This window comes from Narcine bancroftii, chromosome 3, assembly GCF_036971445.1.
Source record: "Narcine bancroftii isolate sNarBan1 chromosome 3, sNarBan1.hap1, whole genome shotgun sequence".
NCBI lineage: Eukaryota > Metazoa > Chordata > Chondrichthyes > Torpediniformes > Narcinidae > Narcine > Narcine bancroftii.
Window position 1 is genome coordinate 297324530 of NC_091471.1, and position 19153 is coordinate 297343682.

General features: G+C 37.5%; 1 protein-coding gene across 1 annotated transcript in view; it reads right to left on the reverse strand.

The window, feature by feature from the left end:
• Positions 1-18008, reverse strand: part of hmg20b (high mobility group 20B) — a 35287-nt gene extending 17279 nt beyond the window's left edge. Inside the window, exons 1-7 of the mRNA XM_069928640.1 lie at positions 17875-18008; positions 12841-12892; positions 8128-8269; positions 6167-6376; positions 5725-5845; positions 1908-1945; positions 1489-1567 (exon numbers count right to left, since the gene is read on the reverse strand). Coding sequence (XP_069784741.1) covers positions 1489-1567; positions 1908-1945; positions 5725-5845; positions 6167-6376; positions 8128-8269; positions 12841-12878 — 628 coding nt within the window. The 5' untranslated portion in view covers positions 12879-12892; positions 17875-18008. The remainder of the gene's footprint in view (positions 1-1488; positions 1568-1907; positions 1946-5724; positions 5846-6166; positions 6377-8127; positions 8270-12840; positions 12893-17874) is intronic.
• Positions 18009-19153: the final 1145 nt, after the last annotated feature.

Consider the following 19153-nt stretch of genomic DNA (forward strand, 5'->3'; position numbering starts at 1 on the left):
AAAATTTGTGTATATGGACTCCAAATGCACAAAAAATGTCGGGTATTTATTTCACCAATTATATGCCATTTTCTCTAAAGAGATACAGCTTCGGATTTCTGTATTCCATCTTCTCATATTCGATTTCAAGTCACTATAATACATTTCCTCTCTACTGCCAATGTCATTTTAACAAATTTCATTTGATATGTTGACAATTTTAGTTTGGGTCTTGTTCCTTCTGTTTTCCAATAGAAGAAATTTGGGTTTAATGGAAATAGTATTCGTGTAACTTGTTCTAAAAAGTTTTGTAAATCCACTCAAAGACATGGCCAAGCTGAATGCAAGTACTTTACTGCCGTTGTGCAAGAAAAAGGAATGAAATTCAAAAAATACATTCCTGTTACTCACAACACAACATACAAGAGCCTATAAAACAGCAAAAACCAAAGGAAAAAAAGCAGCATTTCAAACAACACCAAATACACAAATTGGCGGAGTTTAATTCTCGAATGGCTCTGGGGTCTGTTTGTCTGTGATTTATCATCTAACCAAGGGCAATAGGTCAAAACAAATAATAGGCCAGGTGAGTAGAATCTTTAAGGATATTAGCGGTCTTCCCAATAACAGCAAGACTGAAATAAATCCTCTAAAGGGGACAAGGAACACCCAATAATCTTCTGGGCTGGATTGATTACCCTCAGAAGAGCCCTCTTCTCTGCTGCTGCACAGTGAGCAAACCACACGGGAATGCAATAAGTCAGCATGCTTTCAATAGAGCAGTGCTAGAAGGACATCAATAACTCCTCCTGTAGATTGATTTTCCTAAGGATTCTCAGGAAATGTGCTTTCTTGATATAGTGGTGGTATTAATAATCCAAGAAAGATCCTCAGCCAAATAAGTTCCCAGAAACTTGAAAGTTGTAACCCTTTCCACACAATCCCCATTAATATACAATGGAAGTTGGGTCATACGGTGCCTATCTCTTCACCACACCTAAAGCATTGATTGGATATATCCGATTTCATTCTGTTCAATTTCTGTGGTGTTAAATATAGCTGATGTAAAAAATGATATTGAACTAATCTAAATCTTAGAGTAATAGTGTTTGTCATGCTATCTTGACTAAGATCTAACCACCTTTGCTCATCAATTGTAACATTCAGATCCTGTCTAGATTTATGCACTCCCTGTTTAATAGTTCCCTTTGGCAATAATAGATAGATTGCAGAAGTAATTTTTTTGATACTTGCTCTCCTAATAAGACTTTCTGCCTCACTATCAATTATAAATATTACCTATTTGTAGCGTTTTTCCAGAAAATGTAAAGTTGCAACTACCTTTACATGCACTTCCCAGTTACATTTCAATTTTCTGGCAGAGACTAGACCAATGTATCAAGCATCAAACTTGCTTGCTTCAGTTATGTGCATTGGGGCTGAACAGAACAGTTTTTGGATTTCCAAGAAATAGCATACAATGCAAAATATCAATAGATTTCAAAATACCTTTGGTCTGGTCAAGGAACTCTTCTGTAAAAATTGGGGTATCAAACATGGAAATCCTGTCTGGTGCGTCGTCAGTGATCTAAATAACAAGAAATTGAAAATATTTCTAGAAAACTGATCCTTTGTTAATAATTATACACCTTTAAAATATTGAATGAGATACAAGACATTTAAATATTTAAAATACAAGTTTTGGATTCAAATGAAAGTTGTACCCACAGCTTTGCTTTCCACTGAGATCTCTTGGGGGCATTCCAGAAGTAGCTTTCTGCAGTACAGTGCCCAAAATCTGGTTGCTGCCAGATTTTGCTGCCCAACTCCATAGTGCAGATTCCAGGGACAAGCTGGTTCAGCAATATTTACCCAACCATAAAAATACAATTTTACAATTTCAGTTAATCAACATTTTCATAGCTCACCTTAGGGACTGGTCCATTAACACCTGACCACAATTCTTCTGAAATGATCAAATAAAAAAAAATCAGTTCTCTTAAATTAGAAGCTACATAACAATTCTTGATGCATTCTTAATATCTAGCATGCACTCCAGCAATGTTAACAAAAGGACATCGCACTCCACAAGTTTAATGCTATATATTAAATGGTAGAGATGGTTTGTGAGCAATGCAGTAGTCATCTCATGCATAGTACAACAGTAAACCAGTACAAAAGTACAGAGATCCATTGTTATGCATCTAAGTCAATTATTTTTACTATTTTGGGGTTCATTCAGGAGCAAGAAAGAGGTTGAGAAGGAGGAGGGATTTTTGGAATGTAGAGCCTTGATAGGTGCAGACACACAAGCCAAAATGAAGCGATCAGAAACGAAGAGTGCCATGATCACAGAGGTTCATTGGCCTGGTCTAAATTTTAAAACTAGAGAAATTTTAGAGTCCAACAGCTGGGTCAGAGACCATTGGAGTGAATGCAATAATGTAAGGAAACAGACAGGAGGAATTTTAACAGTGGCAAGATAACAAGTCAATGATAATTCTTTTGCCACTTGGTTCGCCCATTCAACTTTCATTATTCCACTGACAAATCTGAACATAGAACAATGCCCCATTATACTCCATCACCACTTGATATTATCCTAGTTTTCCATACTGTTCCATAGAACTCGAGAGTAGCATTCTCAAGTCACTACTGCAGCACTATTACGGCATTCCAATTATAACCCAAATTCCATTCCCACCTACCCTTTAATGTTTCATCTTATTTATCAAGTAGCAACCCCATCTCCTTTCCTCCAGCTCTCCACTCCATCCCTCTCCGTTCACAGAGATATCCACCTCCCTGTTTTCTCTTGTACCCTCCCTCCCTCCCTTACCCATCCATCATCTCTGGTCTGTACTTCTCCCCCACCATTCTATTCAGGCACCTGTCTACATTTTGCTCACATCTTGATGAAGGGATCAAGCCCAAAACGTTAGTTATGTATCTTTATCTTTGCTACGTAAAGTATGGTATTTGAGTTGCTGAGTTTCTCCAGCATTGTTTTCGTTTTTCTAGTAATTCTAACTTGTAAATTTTTCAACTTTGCGAAGAAAGAGCCTTTCAAAACCTTCACCCTCAGGAAAAAAAAAACACCTCATCTGAATTAGATGGGGAAACTCATTGTTTTGAATTCTAGATGCTTCCACAAGAGGAAATCCCATCAAGAGTCTCCCCTCCACCCCCCCCAAAAAAATTCAATCAACCACCCAGAATGCAGTTGAAATCTAAGTTGAAATTCAAATCAGTCCCTTACTAATCACAGAGCACCTGTGGCATAGGGAATGATTGGGGTGGTATGTGGGTCGAAAGAAGAAGATTGAGAACCACTGTCCAAGATGTCTCAATTTCACAAAGTTGGTCTTTCTCCAATTTAGAATCTCGAGGACCAGACCTATCCTTATCCATATCTATTGAGTAAATCATATTCCATTGGAACAACAAAGATTAGTGATGTGAACAGAATCAAATTCATATTCTGGCATAATATGAATTACTTTACGATGATATCTAATTTAATGGTATTATTAAAAAGTGAATCCAATGCCTAGAATATATTCTGGCATAGACAGGAGTGTAGGACATCAACATCCATCAAAGTGTTGTGATTTGAAGCGCCACAGCTGACTAGGTCTATAAACGTTCAGTCCAAAGATTGTGAAAGAACCAAAATGAGGAAGCATTTATAGCTATATTTATCTAGGAAGATTCCACCTGCTTTGAATTCGCCCATCGTTATTGAATGAAGATCTACCGGGACCAACGCCTGAAGATGTGCACAAAATCAGTGAACCAGTGCGGACTCAAAAGGCCATCATGGCCTGTTTCCGCTCCGTACATGGTTATAAGGTTATTGAATGAAGTTCCCTTCCACATTGCTAAATTTCATTACTTACAGACCAAACCTGTCCAACTTTCCTTCTAAGACAACTCACTCAATTGAGGCAGTACCCAAGTAAAATCAACTTCTCCACTGCAAACAATTTACCAGGCAAATATCCACTTCATTATAATTAAGTACTTCCCAATCCCTTTACTTAACCCATTCCATCAGAAAACTGGAAAAAGTCATATCTCTTTACTTCCAAAGATAGAAGCAACTGCATGAAAGATCTATTGATATTTTGTTCCTTCCCATGGGAATCTTTCCCATGGAGTCTCAGATGCCAATATCCCTCTTCAATCTCAATTCTGACAAAGAACTAAATTTTTACCTCCATGCTACCTGAAAGCCTTTGATATTACAATCTGTCGCATTATCTGTGCTTACTATTCCATTCACCTGCAAAACGTCAATCAATCTATCCTTAATAAATATTTCCAATTCAACTCTCAACCTTCCAAAATTAGGACAGTTGGAAGGGTGAGATTTTAGATCTGTTCAGTCTGGGTATAGTCATAGTACTGAATAAAGTCATAAACAATGCAAATCATTCACTGTAACTGCAATGAGAACTTTCTTGGTCTTCCTTCATACTACATCTGGTAGATTAGTAAGAAGTGAGCATACAGTTCAGAACAAAAACACACATTAGCAAAGGGAGACAGTGAAGATCATAGCACATATTTTGGTGTTAACAGCACTAGCCGAAGACAAAAAGTGCTCAAAGTTTTAATCATGTCTGAAAGAACAAGATCTCTCTCTCTCTCATATTTTGTCCATTCTATAGAGAAATTCCAACAATTACAAATAGAGCAGATTGATGCACAGGAAGTAAAGAAAGAGCCCCCATGAAATACAAGACATGGGATTGCAGGTGCAAGATATATCAGAACAAAATGCAAAATAAATGTAAAATTTTAAATATTCTTCTGTGAGAATAAAACCATTATTTTAACAAAGATTCTTGCAAGTGACATGCCCTACCAGGGATTAAATATTTGATTTAACTTAAAAAATGGCTTTTTATGGATTATGCGTTCTTCTGAAAAACAATATTTCAGAGCTAGAGGCCATACACAGATTTATTCAACCGTATCTAGTTGAACAAGGCAGTCTTTTCTCCCTTGCATCATTGAAGTTCATCTCAAATCAGTGATTTTCAACCAATTTCATCCAGAGGTTGCAATGGTCCACTCTGCAGAGGTGCAAAGCATCATCAATGATTCCCAATTTCCACATTGAACTGCATACTTGTGGCTGGCTTAACATCAACAGCTAATAGTCTCCCCGTTAATAACCTGGAACTGTTACAATAACATGTTAACAGTGCTGACATTTTTTTTTCAACTTAAAGTTCTCAAATTACTTTATATTTTGCTGAATTTACAATTAAATAAAAGTAATTTACAAGAACTGTCAATCTTGAGGTTGATCCAATAGCAGTTTATCCTGCTCCGGTTGAATCTGAATTTTGTGAGAGGATCTATTCAATCAAGTTACAAAAATGATAAAATCTTAAAATTTTGGTAACAATTTGTTTCTGAATCTAAAAGACCATTGCCATTCAAGTTTGAAAATGATTTAGCAATGCTGAATGATGTCCCTGCACAGGCATTTTCTGGGTAACAAATGTTTTTGCACACATTCTGAATCAATTTTGTCCACATGTTGGAAAATGAACTAAAATCACTCAATATGGTAAGCATGCTTCGAGTACTGTAATAAACGACATCAAATTACTAAAAGTGGAGAGAGAAAAAAGTTACAACTTTCACAGGAATTAAATGAATTTACTAAAATTATGGAATCTTGTTTGGGACCAAGGGTTCATAACCTGGGAACAATCTGCATTTCCATACCTTTCTTCAATTTCTTCTCCTGGATTTTTTGTGCACTCATTTTATATGCCTCAGTTTGCTGAAATTCTTTAAGTTCTTTTAGATATTGTTGCTTATCTTTCTCTGCTTCATCCAGATAACGCTATGACAGAAGAACAAATTTAAAAAGTAAATAAAAAGCATTACTGACATGTACATAGTTTTTTTTTTAAAACCTTGTTTACTTCACCAAGAAGCACAAAGCAAACAGAGCTTTTTGCCAGCAATGGAAATTCAGAACTGCTGTTTGTTTCTGGTATTTGAGAGCAAGCATATGCTTCTTGATCAACAGCACAGGTTTTACAATTGGACCTTGCTATTATGAGTTTATACAATTTCAGCTGCATTTTCTTAAACAAACAGAAGTGATATTTATGTCCTCTCATCCATTTACATTAAAAGGCACCCACTGCAATACATTTACCTGTTTTTCCAAAACAGGAAGTTTGCTCCATTCATTCCCAAGCATGCGTGTGATTTCTGGAAATGGCAGGTCTGGGTGCTGCATACGAATTTGCTCCCGACGCTCATTGAGGAACCGGACATAACCAGTTACTGGTGCTTTCGGGCCATTAGGTAAAACTTTCTTCCTTTTCTTTCCTTTTGGCCAGCCACGTTTTTTCACAACACGTTGCTGTAAAATAGTGATGAGACATTGCAAAAATAGTGCAAAAAAAAAAAGATATTTGAAGAATCACTGCCCCTCTAATCAGAATATCTGAAAAGATCAAGGCAATCAAAACTCACTTGTATGAAAATCCCTCAAATTTGTTATCTGAGAAATTTGCCTAGAGCAGTCAAGAAATTCAAGAGCACATTTCCAAGAAATAACCCAATTGTACCTATTCATGACATTAGGACAATTCAAGGAATGTATCCAATTCATAGAATTAGGATTAACTTTAACTTTTTGAAAAAAGGTACACAGATCAAGTAATGCAAAACAAGTCTCGTTTTACAGAGAGAAAGAAAATTACAGGAAGAAAATTTAAGAAAAAAATCTACAAGTCCAGGCACATTCAAAGATCCCAAAATCTACATTTTCTACACTCTAGCAACAAAAAATTCATATTTCTTGCCCAAAAATAATCAGAAAATATCTGATGACCAACTAATTGATTGAATTTTTTTTTAAACCCTTCAATAAAGCCATTGATGGTTGTACTTTAATTGCTCCTACTATTCTCTTATGAAGCTCAAGTGGATGAAGTGAAATAAATGAGAATTTAACATCTTCAGACATTCTGCCACATTCTAACCTCTTGGTTTCATTTTCAGTTTAACAAAATGACAATTACCACATTTTGCTTCGACTTTTACATTCAATCTTTAACAATTCATGGATCTCCCATTCACATCCTTTTTAAAAATTATTTTAAACAATAAGAAAATGAAGTGAGGGAACAATGGTGGCATTGTAAAATTACAAGTTTGGATCTACAATGTCAAGACAGAGTTCAAAGCCCTCCATAGAATTAAATAAAAAGATCATTCAGTCTTGTTATGACAACAAGACAATTACTGACTGACATTAAGCCCCATCAACATCCTCTGGGGAGAAATTCTGCCGGCCTACATGTGACCCACGCAATGTTGAGCATTACAGGACCCACCAAGGGCAGTAACTTAAATACTTAATTTCTACCTTTTTCTTACCACTAACCAACCTATATCAGTACCTGTACATTATTCACAATATTATTCACAATCCATTTGCTCCAATTTTGTTTAAGAATGACTGTGGCATCAAATGAAAGCCTCTGCATGTCCAAACACAAAACAATCAACTGGTTTGTCCTCATCTATTCTGCTGGCTTCAATCTCAAAAATCTCCAATGGATTTGTCAAACATTTTCCTTTAAATAAATTTATGATGATTCTGCCGAATCCCATAATTTCTTCCCCAAGCACGCCATTACCACTTCCTCAATAGATCTGATCATTTATGTTCAGGCTAAATGGACTGTTACTGTTTTCCCTTGCCTTTTCTTTTCTCAATAGAACTTCATCTCTCCAGTTCTCTGTATGTCTCAATCTCTACTGAGAAACAAGAGGAAAAAGAGAAAGGTTCTCTGAAAGTATAAGGTGGGTGCACATGGTCACAATTTTTTAATTTTTTTTAAAAAAAAGCTACATATTGCTGCAGATACCCAATTGCAAAACAATCAGTCCCTAAACATCAGGTAAATATGAACAAGTCTAAATCAAACAGAAATTGCATTAAATTCCACAAACCATGGAGGTTTAAGCTAATATTAGTCTGCAGATCTCACACAGAAGACTTTAGCAAGGGTATCACAAAACAAGGACTTGTGGTCAGATAAAAAAATTCTGACATGCAGAATTAACGTATCTCGACATTCTGAACAAAGTTCATTTACTTACCTCTTCTTCGCCATTATTTCCACCCGCAGCCACACTTTTGTCAGATTGCTTATGAGAAGGTTGACTTTTGGAACACTCAACCACTTCTTGCTTTATAACAGTCTGCAACACTCCATTGTGATTGAAAGCTTTGGCTAGGCTCCTACAGTTTAAATATACAGACAAAGCTTAAAAACAAAAATAAATAGCACACCACACATCTCATGTTGCAGTACAATTTATTCAGGGCTGTCAATTGCCACTTAAATAAATGTTTATAAGAAACAAGTTTACAATTTATTTACAATTCATAGTACCATGGTTAAAAAAGTACACAAAACAATGCTGAACCAATTTATAACCAGCATTCTGATTTTGCATGGGTAAAAATACTTTGGACTCTGTAGTTTGCACAGAATGCAAGGCTCCCTGCAGGCTTGCAGTCAGCCATCCAAAAGAAGTCCTTTGTGTCATTACATCTGCATGATTGACCATACCTTTGGCTCCACCTGGTTAGACTCAAAGCGAGTCTAGGCCCATTATGGAAGCAATAATCACAATATATGCAAGGACCATGGCTGCTGGAATGCAGCAACCTCTCCTTCTGCAAGGTTCAAGTCAGCTGCCAATAGCCCCTTTCACGTGGTCCCAAGAATTAATGGCCAATCGGCCAAAAGAGGGTCTAGTGTGGAATGAAAATGATCTCACGCTAGATAGACTGTCTCAATCACTAGCGTCTTGAGCTGCCGGTGTGGCAATCAGGCAAGTGTAGAACGGGCAACTGCATTCTAGGACAGAAATGATCCGTTTTTGTGCAAGTGCAGGAACATGAAGGAAGAATAAATTAGAATGGAAGTATAATTTTGATGAAGGAAAGTCGCAGCAGGAGAGAGAGAAGAAATAAATAGCAATAGCAGAGAATTTTTAAACATTAAGACTTCCCAGAATGTTGTGCAGCGGAGAAACCCCTCCTGGAGTGATCCGTGCATACAGCCCTTTCACTGCTTCACAGCATTCTGGGAGGGCAGGTCCACCATCACTTATTCCCTACGATATTTATAAATTGTGCGTGATAGCGCTAACAACTTTCCCACGCTGTATAAATTGTCCGCTATTGCTATTTATTGCTAGCACTTTCCCACGGTCCCTTATAAAGGTTTATATAGGTTGGCACAATAACAATGGGCTGAAGGGCTCATACTGTGCTGTACATAGAGCTTAATTATGTTATAATTAGGCATGATTAATTTTATTCAAATAAAATACATTGATCAGGAATTAGGGGAGGTCACGACATCACCAATGGAAGGTAGAACAGTCCTAACCCTGGGGATGGCTCCTTACAAGTTTGAATGCATGTCATGTCCCAGATAAGAGTGGTCAAGTGTGAACAGCAAAAACGCCATTCCTATCCCGGGACACTGAACAGTCGATTTGGTGGGACACAAGTGTAAAAGGGACTATAGTCTTCTCTCCCCAAGGGCTTCAGATCATTGCAATGGATTACATGCAAAATATAATCATCAAATCAGCCAATATACAATATCCCTTGCTGATACTGATGTTTTCTCAAGTAAAACACAGGATTCTGTTGACACCGTTATTAAGTGAAAAAACACAAATGCCGGAGAAACTCAGCAGGTCAAAGAGTGCCTTTATGGAGCAAAGGTAAAGTTGCATCCACCAATGTTTCGGGCGTGAGCCCTTCATCCACTGATGGTTTCTCACATCATTTATTGTGCAACTCATGCAACTGTCCTACCTCCCATCCAAAACTTCATACAACTTAACAAAACTGAACTGTGGCACCACCTGATTCAACTTTCAAATACTGCCATTATGCATTTCTGAGCACTTTTACCCCTCTCCATTCTGACAACTTGTGGTTCAATGGATAATTGATCACCTTGCAGCATCACATTCAATAGAGCAAAGAAATGGGTCCGCAAGCGTAGCTACAAGTGTAACTAAACCGATTGATAATAGAACACTAATTGCCAAAGGTGTGGTGTTCAGGAGATCAGAAATGAAGGATTGTGGCTATCAGCCCCCGCAAGTGCAAGTAACGTGCTGAGTCGAGTACAGTTTCAAACCGACTGATTTACTGATTCAGACTCCCGTGCTTAAGAGGTCCATGCTGATCCCAGCACTCGTGCAGGGCCGAAGTGACGTCAACTTCCTGTCTGTTGCCCTGCCCCACATAGAGAGCTTCCGAGCATGTCCCGACCATGGACTCAACTGCGACGCTGATGCTGCTTCGCCTGCCACGTGGGTGAGCTGCCACGGGATAATCATTTTTCACCAAACCAAAAATAATGTCGAGGCATTACTTAATTAACAGAGTAATTAATATTTTGAACTCCATTTTCATTATTCAACAGGCCTGGTTATGTCTGAAATAATACTGCATTTTTCAAATATGTATCAAATTGTATACCAAGTATGCAATAAGAAAATGTGCATATCTGTTTAAACCATGCAACGCTATTTAATTTATACCTGTATGGAATAGCTGTATAAAATTGCAAGTTCTGTATAGTTCCCTTTTCATATCCAGTTCAAGGATTCCTAATGTGCTTATAGTAAACAAAGTACTTTGTCATCCTGCTATTTAAATTTATAATATATAATGTAGGAAATAGTTGGCAGTTTGAATACAGAATGCCTCCTCAAGCAGCAGGTAGTTTTAATTACGTTGGCCATGGAACAACACAGGGGAACAACAGCTATTCTTTAAGAGTGCGTCATGGAACATCTCACATTCTAAAACAGCAGATGGGCCTTGGTTTCCCTCAAATAGCAGCATCTAATCCAAAACTAAATTTTAACAAAAATATAGTTAACAAATCAGCGCCAAACAAATGTGAACTGAAACTGGGAAAGTTGTATGCACATGGGAGAAAGCTTCTCAATCTGTGGGTGAATTCACTGTTTGCAAGATGGGAAAGGACAGAAACTTGGCTCTTTTAAGAAACAGTTGAAATACCATAACCTCTAAGTATATGGATAAAGTCCTGGAACTCTAGTTTAGACAGTTTACCTCGTATCAGCATAGACTAGATGGACTAAATTACCACCTTTATCCTTTTCTTCATTTTTAAAATGTGTAAAGCAATAAAAATGTTAACAATTACAACAATGAATCAGAATATCAACAAGAGATATACAAAGGATAAACAAGAGTTTTAATCATGTACACTCCACACAATTCAAGATGTCACTGGAGGAAGCAGTTGTATGACAATGCCAGTATCCTACCAATTTTTTTAACCATATACAAAACTGAATTGATCAAGTGTGCAATATATTAGTAAACTGTTAAAATTATTTTTACAAGTTGTACAAGAAGAAAATGAAATATTTTTGTTAGACCAGCTTGCAGAAGTTATTCTAAAACACAGATACATATTGTTTTTTAAAGATAACAGGTGAGGGAAAGCCATGTTTTTTTGAAGCAGGAGAACATCTCTGGTACCAGCAGCAACTTATACACATCTCCTCCATTACCCACACCTGTCCTGGCCCCCTCTGCCCCTAGACACAACAAAAACAGGATTCCCTCACCTATCATCCCACCAGCCTCCATATTCAACACAATTCTGCAATTTCTATCATCTACAACATGATCCCATCACTGGACACATCCCCTCTCTACCTTCATTTATCCCCACTAATTGCCCCCACGTGACCGCAGGAAGTCCGATTCTTGCTCCCACACATCCTCCTTCACCACCATTTTGAGCCCCAAACAGTCCTTAAAAGTGAAGCAACACTTCACATGAATCTGGGAGAGTCATCTACTCCCATTGTAGCCTACCCTGCATTGGAACAACTGGTCACAGACTGGGAGATCACTTCACTGAGTACCCTCACTCAATCCAGATCAATGATGGGGATCTATCTCCCAGTGGGCAGCCATTTCAATTCTGTGCTCTAGTACCACAGTAACATGTCTGTGCATGGCCTCACACTCTGTCAAATCAGGGCCACCCATAAACTGGAGGAGAAACTCTTAATATTCTGTCTGGGCACTCTCCAACCAGATAACATTGATATCAACTTCTCCAGTTTCTGCTAGACCAAGCCCTGTTCTCCCTTTCTTCCCTATCCCTTAGTCTCCTTTCCTCCATCCCCTTCCCTCTATATTTACAGAGTCATCCACCCTCCCCATTTTCTCAGGCTCTCTCTTCTTACCCACCTATTACCTCTTGCTTGTAGGACTGTTCTCCCTGCCATAATTTTATTCAGGTGCCTGCCTACAACTTGCTCATACCTTGATGAAGAGCTCAAGGGTTATGTATCGTTTTCTTTGCTATATAAAGTACACTGTGTCACCTGCTGAGTTTCTCCAGCATTGTATTTTTACTTCAACCACTGTGTCTGCAGACTTTCGTGTTTCACTCCATTTCTGCCAAAATACTTTTTCCCCCTTTGAGATTCAAATTTATTATTCTTATTAATTCAAAGCTTTAAGATTAATTATTTGAAAATTATTGCAAGAACTAAAAAAACCACTCCATTATCCATTACATTTTTTTTCCCTCATAAAAAGAAAATAAAAATTGAACTAAATAAGTATTGAGATTTTTTTTTCTCAGTTAAAAATGGCACTTTATGAATGCAATTCATCTTAATGAGACATCTTTAAAAATTCTGCTGCATCTTTAAAACATTTCAACACACACTTTAAACCATGTTTTCAAGAAATGAAGGATTATGTAAAGAATTACTCACCCCGCCACAAGTACAGATTCTTTATTATTTTGCGACATTATAGTAGTAAGATCTGTAACAATTTAAGAAGTTTAAATATTAAAGAATGTACATATCACAGTGGTAAATATTAACCGTAGATTTCAGATTTATTGTCAGAGTACATGACATCACATAAAACACCGAGATTCTTTTTCCTGCGGGAAAGGCAGAATTATCACTTATTGTTAGTGCAAAAAAATTGTATACAATGTACACAAGTAAACAAATAAAGAAATGTAAACATCTGACAGTGTAATACAGAGGGGGAAAAAAATCAATAAAGTGCAAAAGTAGAGTATTTAAACAAGTCCCTGATTGAGTTTGTTGTCAAGGAGTCTGATGGTGAAGGGGTAAGCTGCTGTTCCTGAACCTGGTGGTGCAAACCTTGTGGCACCTATTTCCTGATGGTAGCAGAGAGAACAGAGAGTGTGTTGGGTGGTGTGGATCCTTGATGATTATTGCTGCTGCTCTCCGATGGCAGCGTTCCTTTTAAATGCTCTTGATGGTGGGGAGGGTTTTGCCTGTGATATCCTGGGCTGTGTCTACTACTTTCTGAAGGGCTTTTCGCTCGGAGGCATTTGGTGTCCCCATATCAGACCGTGATACAGCCAGTCAGAACTCTTTCCACGACACCTGTAGAAATTTGCCAGTGTTTCTGACATCATACCGCAAACTCCTGAGCAAGTAAAGGTGCTAACGTGCTCTCTTTAGGATGGCATTAGCGTGTGAGTCCAGGAAAGATACTTTTGAAATAGTGACTCCCGAGAACTTATATTTGCTCACCTTCTCCACCTCTGATCCCCCAATGATCACTGGATCGTATAGATTTGGTTTTCCCTTCCTGTTTCAACAATTAGCGTTTTGGTGACATTGAGTGCGAGATGGTTGGTGCACCATTCAGCCAAGTTTTCTATCTCATGCAATTCCTTACCCCTTTTTTTTTATACAACCTACTATCATGGTATCATCAGCGAATTTGTAGATGGTGTTGTTGTCACACCAGTCCAGTCATAGGTGCAAAAAGAGTAGAGCAGGAACTAAGAACACAACCCTGTGGTGGTCCGGTACCAAAACTAAAAATGTGATGAAAATATATTTTCACCCTCTTGATTGCTAGTTACCAAAGCAAACCTAGGTATCAATCAGGTATCCTTATCATTAATTATTGAAAGACGAGGATAAGAAAGCCAAGCACAAATTCTCTTTGTGCACAGTGATCACTGGACTTGCCACGATAGGTTCCCAGACTCTAAATAGAAGCAATGACCAGAAATGACCAGATTAACCTTTCTCCTACAGGTTCAGATCCATCTTATCAGACAGCCTTACTGCAAACGACAACAGAAAGTGTGAAGAAGCAATTAAACAAACTGAAATTATCTGATTGCTATCAAGAAATGCAACTATCTGTCTTGAAAGCAGTTGTCCACAACAAGTCCATCATACTCATATAGTGAACTCATTTTACAGTCACTTTTATGTTACAATAAATATTCGCTTGCAAACATAGACACAAAGATAATAAAGGCAATTCCCACAGTACAGAAGTTCAGATAATGGGAGATTTTCACTCACAGAATTAACAAATCTCTACCAAAATAGTTGAGATACAGATAAGAATTTGCTCTTCTGAAAAGTGCAAAAAAGTACCTGGAAAATTTGTTGTGTGTGTGCACCATGCACTTTCTTGGTACACAACAGCCAAATTAGCTGATTGGTTCATTTTATTCCTCAGATTAAAATTATTATTCAATAATGTATTTCTAAATCAAGAATATTCACCTAAAATTGGTTCATTTTATTCCTCAGATTAAAATTATTATTCAATAATGTATTTCTAAATCAAGAATATTCACCTAAAATTGGTTCATTTTATTCCTCAGATTAAAATTATTATTCAATAATGTATTTCTAAATCAAGAATATTCACCTAAAATTGGTTCATTTTATTCCTCAGATTAAAATTATTATTCAATAATGTATTTCTAAATCAAGAATATTCATTTTATTCCTCAGATTAAAATTATTATTCAATAATGTATTTCTAAATCAAGAATATTCACCTAAAATTGGGAATCTGAGATTGAAAATGTCTAACATAAATATCTAAAAAAATGTTTGGTAAATTAAGTTTTGCCAAAAGAAGCAAAACTATTATGAATAAAAAGGTCTTTAAAACATTTAATATCCAATCTGTGCCAATCATTAAAAAAAATTCTTGAAAAGAAGGTAAAGAAGATTCAAGAACAGAATCTTTAGTTAAAGAGCGATTGGGAAGAGGATTTAAATCTTCATTTTCTGATGAGGTTTGTGATTCCATTTGTAATTTGATTAATACTATCTCCCTTTGTGCACCACATTGTGTATTCCAATTTAAAGTGGTCCATAGAGTACATATATCAAAAGCTAAATTAGCTCATTTTTATTCTAAATATATATCCTTTAGGTGACAATTGTAAAATTGCAGAGCTTCCTTGGTTCACATGCTTTGGTTTTGCCCGTCTAGAAAAATTTTGTAAAGATTTTTCACACACTATTGGTGATTCTCAAAGTTAAATTGGAACCTTTCCCTTTATTGCTGTGTTTGGATTATAAGATGATGATTATTTATTGACCATGTCAAAATCAAATTTTATATTTAACTTCATTGATAGCCAGACATGCAATATTGATCAAATGAAAGGATAACACTCCACCTACACAATGGTTAAATGATATTATGTCCTGTTCAAGTTTAAAACAAAAGATATGCCATTACAAATTCAAATACTAATTTCTTAAAGACATGGGTCATTTTATGGACCATTAACATAATCTAAAGTTTTAAGACTGATCCAAACTTCAATGCAGTGTTGTCACTTTCCAAGTTATCGTCACTTGATAGCCGCGTTAGGTTTTGTTTCTAATCTTGCTAAATGGAAGGGATTTTGACCAAATAGTTTTTTTTTCTTCTGCCACTGATCCTAAAATATAACCACATGGTTTAATTTTGTATAATTGTAAATTTCAATAAAAATATTTTAAAAATAATGCATTTCTACCAATTTTAGACTTACTTCAAAGCAAAACACATTTGCCAATTTCTCAGGAATATTTCCCTGAATATTTATCTTGTTATAGTTTACCATTTTTATTTAACCTTATTTTTTATTTAAATACATAGAAAGCTCTCAGCAGTTTATACTTGATATTAAAATCTTAAGTTAAAATTATTAGAATTCTTTAGTTAAACTTGTTGATACTTGTTAACATTATCTCTAATAATCAAAGTTTTATATTCACATCAGATTTGATTTTACAGAAGAATGACATGATTATTCACCTGAATGGAAGGAATTTTCATGGACCCAATCTTAAAATACCGACAAACTCACCTTGTCACTACGTTGGAGTTCAATGACTGACCAAAACTCACAAGCGGGAAGTATCCTAAAATTTCACCCATGTTACACAATATGGTCTGTAATTCCATCAAAATAAATAGATGCAAGCAGGCATACAAAGAACACCCAAACTCAACTCTTGCTCTTAGACTTCAAAATTAATTTAATATCTCAAAACCTTTAGTTAACCGATCTTAAAATCACAGATACTTTAAAATAATTACCAAAATCTCAGTATCATAGAATAGCAGCCTCTTTTGTGCTATTTGGGTCTTTGCACATTATTTTCAATTTTTACCCTATTCAACTAACTTTTGAAAATTGCTATGTATACAAATTATTTTATATTAAAAATACATTTGAGTCTGTCAGAATACCTCTCATGTAGACAACAGGAAAACAATGGTCAAGTTACATGCATCCAGAGGTCTGGTCTAATGAACAGGGCACATAAATCCATAAACGATATTCATGTTCTTCTCCAATCCCTCTTCTAAAACATTCCTATTGCTTTGAGGAAGCTTTCCCTTAGCTGTTACCTGGCCCTCTGACACCATATGGCTTGGCAATAAATTAATTTATAATACGTTAGTGAGGCATTTTGTTGTTTTACCCCATTTAAAATGGCACTGTACAAATAGATCATCACATTATGAACAAGGTCAATGGTATAAATACATTACTGAATTCTAATAGCTCATGTTCAGGGGTGCAGTGCTAATTTTTTTAGGTGCCAGAGCTCACCAAAAACAGTGACAAGAAGGTGCCAAAGCTATGCTGTGACAAACCCATAATCCCCCCCGAAACATTTCATACCTTTGTTGTAAGGGTCTTTGATGTTGTGTGTTAACTGTGGTTAGTTAAGTGTTGTGGGGGGGGGGGGGGGGGGATGTGGACAGAAAGAGCTTGAACTCTGCAGAAAACTTTGCATAGAGTTGATAATTGTAGTCAATGCTGATACTGTTAACACTTTCAATGTTAACTGTTCGTTTGGAAAATCGTAAATAAAAGGGTGCAAGAGCTTCCCCCTGAGGTGCCAGAGCAGAGCTCTGGTGAGCTCCGGCAACACTGCACCCCTGCTCCTGTTAAAAGGCACTACATAGTGAAAAATCACTGTGGTCAACTCCACTGAACCCAGAGTTCATTGACAATATTCTAACAGCCTGACAACGCACCAAAGTTTAATTTGATTGTCAAGACTACATTCTTTTTTTCCTGCAGGCAAGGCAGAATTACCAGAATGTCAGTGAACTCTGCAGGAGGCTGCAGATGTTGGAATCCGAAACCAGTTCCTGCAGCAGATAGTGTTTAGCAGGCCTGCCTTTGGGGCCAGTGATGTGCTCTGGGGCCGGTGGGCTCTCTGGCCGAGCCCAAGGTGCCGGCAACCACCGCCTCCGCTGCGCCTGCGCACTGAAGTCGCTGCGGGCCCGCGCGTCCACCCCGGCATCACTTGGCCGTTCATGTTCCTTTCCCGCCCCGCTGGGTGCTGCCGCCCGCCGCGCGATCCACCTGCCCACGCTATTCCCCATCGCCACTTCATCAGGCCCGATCCCAGCAACCGAACCTCAGCATCGTCACTCCAGAGCCATTTACCGCACCCCGTCGACACACGAAACACGCGCTAAAATACCTCTTGATTCGGCGTGGCGGTGATTTTTCAGTTGGTTAGCGATCTAACAAAGGCAGGTGACAACCAGCCGCCACTGCTCCGGTCCTTATGTAAGGCGGCTCCCTCAGCCGAGCCGGCTCGCGGAAGCACACGCCCACCTCTGCACTGATTGGGTAGGGTAGAGTCCACGATTTGCTTTTACCTCACTTGTGAATGGCTGTTTAGGGTGTCAACTATGAAATATCACGAGGCATTCGATTAGGTTGGAGTCCGGACCAATAGAAAGCCTTCATGCAAATTAAGATGGGTTGATGCCCCGCCTACTGGCTGCTGCAATTCAAGATCCTGAACATTCATTGAAAACATACTTACTGGCAACTGTCCTCCTGTATAATAGTGTAAGGTTTCATTTCCACCATGCCTTGAGATGGAAAAAGATCATAAATATAAAAGGATAGATAAATAAATATTCCTAGTTGCAGTTAGTGCAAGAAAAATGATATTTCAGTTGTGCAGAGTGATTAAATTTTTAAATTTTGACATGCAGCACTGCAGCAGGTCCATTCAGCCCTATGAGTCCACACCGCCCAATTTAAACTACACCCCAGTCCATTCTTGAAGGGTGGGGGGAAACCCACACAGACTCAGGGAGAATGGACAAACAGCGCAGGATTTGAACCCAGGTCCTGTCCCGATCACTGGCGCTGTAAATTCTTCCCGCACCAATGGAATAAAATACCATTAAAGATTTGCACAGTATAAAAGGAGAGCAATAGAATAAATGTCAGCTTGCCAAATAGAAAATGACGAACGGATAGCTTGAACATGGGAAGCTCCGAATGCAAATCATATATTGGTGATACGAGAGGAACGGGTATTTTAATATTTTTTGTGTAATACAGCAAAAGTCCTAAAATTTGAACTGTTCGTGGATTCGGTTGGTGCGGAGTTTTGAATTTTCCGGATTCTCGGCAGTACTTCTAAAATTCACATTTTAGGAAAATAAAGAGATGAACAGGTACATTTTAATAGTATATTAACTAAACATTTTTTCATATAAAATACAAAGTACAGAAAAAACATTATTTGTTCATTTCTGCGATTTCTATGCATCTGTGGCGCTTAGAAATGCCCACTAAATTTTAAAAGTTTGAGAGTTTTTGAGAAGTCTGGATTCTTTGGTGGTCTGGATTTCTGGGATCTGCAATTTTGGACTTGTATTACATTTTCTGTACTGTTACATGACAATAAAGGAATCTTGAATTAATCATGGAATCTTAATTTTACAGCATGGTGTGAG